This window comes from Abrus precatorius, unplaced genomic scaffold (assembly GCF_003935025.1).
Source record: "Abrus precatorius isolate BTA unplaced genomic scaffold, Abrus_2018 Scaffold0, whole genome shotgun sequence".
NCBI classification, from domain to species: domain Eukaryota; kingdom Viridiplantae; phylum Streptophyta; class Magnoliopsida; order Fabales; family Fabaceae; genus Abrus; species Abrus precatorius.
In genome coordinates this window covers 2298803-2305007 of record NW_020874290.1, presented here as the reverse complement: position 1 = coordinate 2305007, position 6205 = coordinate 2298803, and the positions used below count along the sequence as shown (strand labels likewise).

At 34.3% G+C, this 6205-nt stretch overlaps 1 protein-coding gene across 1 annotated transcript in view; it reads right to left on the bottom strand.

Annotated features, from left to right (window-relative positions):
- Positions 1-1234: 1234 nt before the first annotated feature.
- LOC113851671 overlaps positions 1235-6205 on the bottom strand; it is a 5473-nt gene continuing 502 nt past the window's right edge. The window contains exons 2-5 of the mRNA XM_027482198.1: positions 5259-6051; positions 4431-4662; positions 2851-3489; positions 1235-1920 (exon numbers count right to left, since the gene is read on the bottom strand). Of these exons, the coding sequence (XP_027337999.1) occupies positions 1415-1920; positions 2851-3489; positions 4431-4662; positions 5259-6051 (2170 nt within the window). The 3' untranslated portion in view covers positions 1235-1414. The remainder of the gene's footprint in view (positions 1921-2850; positions 3490-4430; positions 4663-5258; positions 6052-6205) is intronic.

Here is a 6205-nt window from a genome sequence, read left to right as displayed (position 1 = left end):
AGAGATGCGGCATTAAGAGCTATTCGTAGAAGTGGTATACTATTAAATTTTATACGGGATGTAACCCCTATGCCACATAATGGATGTAGGTCTCCGAAAAAAAGACGTGTGTAAAATTAAAAATAAACATGGAAAAGATTTCAAGAGAAATAAACAATTCAAGGGTTTGATCAAATATATATATATTACTATGGTTCGAGAGAAAATAAGAGTATCAACTCGGACACTACAGTGGAAGTGTGTTGAATCAAGAGTAGACAGTAAACGTCTTTATTATGGACGCTTTATTCTGTCTCCACTTATGAAAGGCCAAGCCGATACAATAGGCATTGCAGTGCGAAGAGTTTTGCTAGGAGAAATAGAGGGAACATGTATTACACGTGCAAAATCGGAGAAAATACCACATGAATATTCTACCATAGTAGGTATTCAAGAATCAGTACATGAAATTTTAATGAATTTGAAAGAAATTGTATTGAGAAGTAATCTGTATGGAACTCAAGACGCATCTATTTGTTTCAAAGGTCCTGGATATATAACTGCTCAAGACATCATTTTACCACCTTCTGTGGAAATCATTGATAATACACAACATATAGCCAACCTAACAGAACCTATTAATTTGTGTATTGGATTAAAAATTGAGAGGAATCGCGGATATCGTATAAAAACACTAAAAAACTTTCAAGACGGAAGTTTTCCCATAGATGCTGTATTCATGCCTGTTCGAAATGTAAATCATAGTATTCATTCCTATGGGAATGGGAAAAAAAAACAAGAGATACTCTTTCTCGAAATATGGACAAATGGGAGTTTAACTCCTAAAGAGGCGCTTTATGAAGCCTCTCGGAATTTGATTGATTTATTTATTCCCTTTTTACATGCAGAAGAAGATCCCTTTCATTTAGAAAAAAATCAACACAAGGTTACTTTACCCCTTTTTACTTTTCATGATATATTGGCTAAGGATAAACTGAGGAAAAATAAAAAAGGAATAGCATTGAAATCCATTTTTATTGACCAATTAGAATTGCCTCCCAAGATCTATAATTGTCTCAAAAGATCCAATATTCATACATTATTAGAACTTTTGAATAATAGTCAAGAAGACCTTATGGAAATGGAACATTTTCGTGTAGAAGATGTAAAACATATATTAGACATTTTAGAAATAGAAAAGCATTTCGCATAAATTTGAAATCCATTGGCATTGGTTTTTTTTTTTCATATTTTTATTATTTATAAAAATAAAGGTGAAAATGTGTAATTTGAATCCTTAGAATAAATCCATATACTCGGAATAGGCCAAAAGATGTATCTAGGGATTAGTCGTTTCAAAATGAATTCTCCCTAGATACACAATATACATGGCATGATATTTTATTTCACAATTGAATCCATTTAATTAAAAAGTTTAAAAAAGACCTAAAATTAGAGATTTCTCAATAGGTAATGTTGCTCCAATACCCAACCAAAGGGCTACTATGGTACCAATTAAAAAGATGGTTGTTGCTACTGGACGGCGAAATGGGTTTTGGAATTTATTAACATTTTCCAAAAAGGGTACTGTTAATAATCCCATAGGTACCGAAACCATTAAAAGAACGCCTAATAACTTATTGGGCACTGTACGAAGTATTTGAAATACGGGAAAGAAATACCATTCGGGTAGTATTTCCAAAGGAGTTGCAAATGGATCCGCGGGTTCTCCAATCATTGATGGTTCTAGAACCGCTAATCCTACGTTACAGGCAATAGTACCCAGAATTACTACTGGAAAAATATATAAAAGATCATTGGGCCATGCAGGTTCTCCATAATAATTATGACCCATTCCTTTAGCCAATTTAGCTCTTAATACAGGATCATTCAAGTCAGGTTTTTTTGTTATTAGGATAGGTGAATTCTTATAGATCCATCCTCCGAAAGAACCGGACATGATAATTTTTCATCATCCGGCTCGAGCACGAATCAAACATTTCGAATGTATCCATAGAAAAAATGCATATGTTATCCACACATATAGAAAGATTCCATGTAAGAAAATAAACCTTATTTTCTTCTCCGAAGTTACAATTATCTTATCTGCAAAAAAAAAAAATTAAGTTCTTTTATTATTAAGTAAACTTAAGTAAACGCTCAATACCCAAGTAGGCTTTCAAAGTGAATAGTGCTTTTTGGGTGATCTCAAACCTTGCAATTCTTACCCCCCCCCAAAAAAAAAATCTTGGAACTTTTTACGTACAAAGGATTTACTTGTTACTAATATAATCTAACCCCTGTTCTTCTTTAGATCCACTTGGTTTACTCCGATAGTATCATAAATCGAGTCAATGCATAGGAAATGAATGCATTTCCATACTATTAAGTTCAGTGAAATAGAGAAAATATAATTCAGATTATCCCACATCACTTTTTTTACTGGATGTTACGGAGCCTGTTCATGCAGGATATGATCGAGTCTGATCATAGAAAAGATTCTTTACAAGTGAAACCAGCCTATCCTCTGTAGGGACGGACCTTGCGTGGTAGTTGGAATAAAGACACATTGAATTGTAAATTCAAATGTGGCAGATAAGAGAAAATCATATATCTGCGTGGCCCAATCAATAGTTCAAGTCACACACTCCCATAATCCATTTCTTCTTCGTAGAATTCCCTTCAACTATTCGTGTATGTAAAAAATAATAATAATCCAATTTTGTTAAATTGAAGGAAAATATCCAAATACATGTCTTATTCTTTTAAATAATCCATATTTGTAGCAATGAAATATATTCCTCCCCCAAATAAGAAATGATTAATTACAAATATCTATGATTCATATTTACTATAAAGGACCAGAAATGCCTTGCTTACGTATCATTGGAAAGTGCATTAACATAAATACGGCAGTAAGAAGAGGTAATACAAAAGTATGCAAACTATAAAAACGAGTCAAGGTGGATTGTCCCACACTAGAACTTCCGCGTAATAACTCTACCAAAGAGGATCCTATTACAGGAATAGCTTCGGGCACGCCTGTTACAATTTTGACTGCCCAATAACCAATTTGATCCCAAGGTAAGGAATAACCAGTTACACCAAAAGATGCGGTCAATACAGCCAAAACTACACCGGTAACCCAAGTTAATTCGCGAGGTTTTTTAAAGCCACCTGTGAGATACACGCGAAATACGTGCAGAATCATCATTAAGACCATCATACTTGCCGACCATCGATGAACTGATCGGATTAACCAACCAAAGTTAGCCTCCGTCATTATATATTGAACAGAAGCAAAAGCTTCAGTAACAGTCGGACGATAATAAAAAGTCATAGCAAATCCCGTCGCTACTTGGACTAAAAAACAAGTAAGTGTAATTCCTCCTAAACAATAAAATATGTTTACATGGGGAGGAACGTATTTACTGGTTATATCATCGACAATCGCCTGAATCTCAAGACGTTCTTCGAACCAATCATAGACTTTATTGAGATAGGTAAACTAAGGTACCCCCCCGAGAACCGTATATGAGAATTTCATCTCGTACGGCTCAAACAAAAATACCCAAATACTGGTTGTAATGAAAACAGATATGTGTAATAGAAAGCTTGAAACTTCTTAACGGAATCCTATGATTCCAATCTTTTCGGAAGATAAGAAAAAATAGAAATCCGAAAACTATTCTTTGTGGTTATAATGCCAAAATATCAAGTCGGCTCACTCGTCTTTATTTACAGTAGGCCTCTTGAATATTCTATTATTTACTTCCATTTTTTATTTGTGTGTAATGTTCTTTTTTTTACTGCTGTTTTCTTAATTATTATTATTGATAGGAATTCTCTTGTTAGGACCATATGAATCAATTAAAAAAAACATCAGATTCGTATCATGACCACGATGATTCAAAAAAAACCTTTAATCGAAGTCCAAAAATTCCCTGAGTAAGAACTGCTGGATCATCACTTATTCAATGAATAGATAGAACAAAGAAACATTTGTCCGTTGATCAAAATAAAGATAATCGACGGAAGTTTTAAATAATTTTCATTTTTCAATTTATTCTTTCAACTCTTTGAAAAGTTTTTTTAAATCCAGTTACGAGGTCTAAATATTTAGTATGAATCATAGTTCTAATATTTTAAGAATATTTTTGATTTTCTATATTCCGTACTCCAGATACTAGAATAAATATCTGACGGGGTAAAATCATCTCTATCAAGATGACAGATCCATTTTTTTTATGTTCTGTACTATCAATAAGATCCATTATAACAAGTCACACACTCATATTCCGGAAATACAGAAACAAAGAAGTTTCACGATCAAACTACCAAATCAAAATGAAATAGGCTAACGATAAAAAACCTAAATGCTTAACCTTAGTTTTCTATTGAAAAGCTAGTTACTTGATTCTTGTGAATCTAATTCATAGAAATTCCGTCCAGTAAAATGGACGAATTATAAATCTCCAAAATAATAGATAGAAATATCGCAAATAGAGCCATTGCAACACCCATCAAAGGAGTAGTTCCCCACCCCGGAGCTACTTTACCATATTCTGAATTTAATGGTTTTAATAAATCCCCTACAATAGTTCGTCTTGGACTAGACTTAGAATTACCCTCAACAGTTTGTGTAGCCATAAATCCTATTTTATATTGATTGAGATCTGTTGACTTTGTATACCATTCCGCTGTAAATATAGGATCTATATCCTATAGATCCATTGTGGTCTTGAAATTTTGGAATTCTAAGAATTTTTAGAATTATAATGGAAACAGCAACCCTAGTTGCCATCTCTATATCTGGTTTACTTGTAAGTTTTACTGGGTATGCCTTATATACTGCTTTTGGGCAACCCTCTCAACAACTAAGAGATCCATTCGAAGAGCATGGGGACTAGTTGAAGTAATGAGCCCTTAATATAATATTGGGGGCTCATTACTTCAATTGAGATAATGAAAAATCATTTCATTTTTTTAGTTGGAACTTTAGGGGGTTCTCTAAAAAAGATAGCGAAAAAAATGATTCCTAAAGTCGAAACTAAGAGGAATGTATAAACCAATGCTTCCATAGATTTAATCGTGGTTTACAATTATAGCTTTCATACCTGTTTATTGTTTATTGGAGCTCATTTCTCGGATAAAGAAAAAAAGTGAAAACAAAGTGTTTTGAGTCGAATCAAGATTTATCTGGTTCTTTATGTCAAATTCAAATCATAACAACAAAAACAAAAAAAGTCGAAAAGGAACAAAAGAATGCTCTATCATACTATCTGTCTTCTTGTAGTTGGATCTCCAAGTTTTTGGAATGCTCCAAATTCTACTTGAGCATCCAAATCTGGGTCGATCCCAGCAAAAACATCTCGGAACAAGGTTCTAGCACCATGCCAAATATGCCCGAAAAAGAAGAGTAGAGCAAACGAAGCATGTCCAAAAGTAAACCAACCTCTTGGACTGCTACGAAAAACACCATCTGATTTCAAAGTAGCACGATCTAATTCAAAAATTTCACCTAATTGAGCACGTCTAGCATATTTTTTCACAGTAGCAGGATCACTATAACTGACTCCATTGAGTTCGCCACCATAGAACTCAACAGTTACACCTACTTGTTCGACACTATATTTCGATTCTGCCCTTCGAAAAGGAACATCGGCTCTAACAATTCCGTCTCCGTCTACTAAAACAACCGGAAATGTTTCAAAAAAAGTAGGCATACGGCGTACAAAAAGTTCACACCCCTCTTTATCTCTAAAGATGGGATGCCCTAACCAACCAACGGCTATTCCATCTCCATTATCCATTGAGCCCGCTCTAAACAATCCCCCTTTTGCTGGATTATTGCCGATGTAATCATAAAAAGCTAATTTTTCAGGAATTTTAGACCAAGCTTCTGATAAACTTTGATTTTCGGCTAGCCCAGCACCAACTCTTCGATATATTTCTTGCTGGAAGTATCCTTGATCCCATTGATAACGAGTGGGACCAAATAATTCAATGGGGGCAGTTGCTGAACCATACCACATAGTTCCAGCAACAACAAAAGGAGAGAGATAGGGATTTCTAAAGTGTTGCGAAGTTTATTTTATGGCATGAGACATGGTTTGTGGGAACTATCGAAGCCAATGGCTAGTATGCGTATTGATTATCAGTTTTGGAAAGAAGAATCCGCGAGAGAGACGTTGTTTTTTAGACTGACAAAGCCGCGATCAAAATG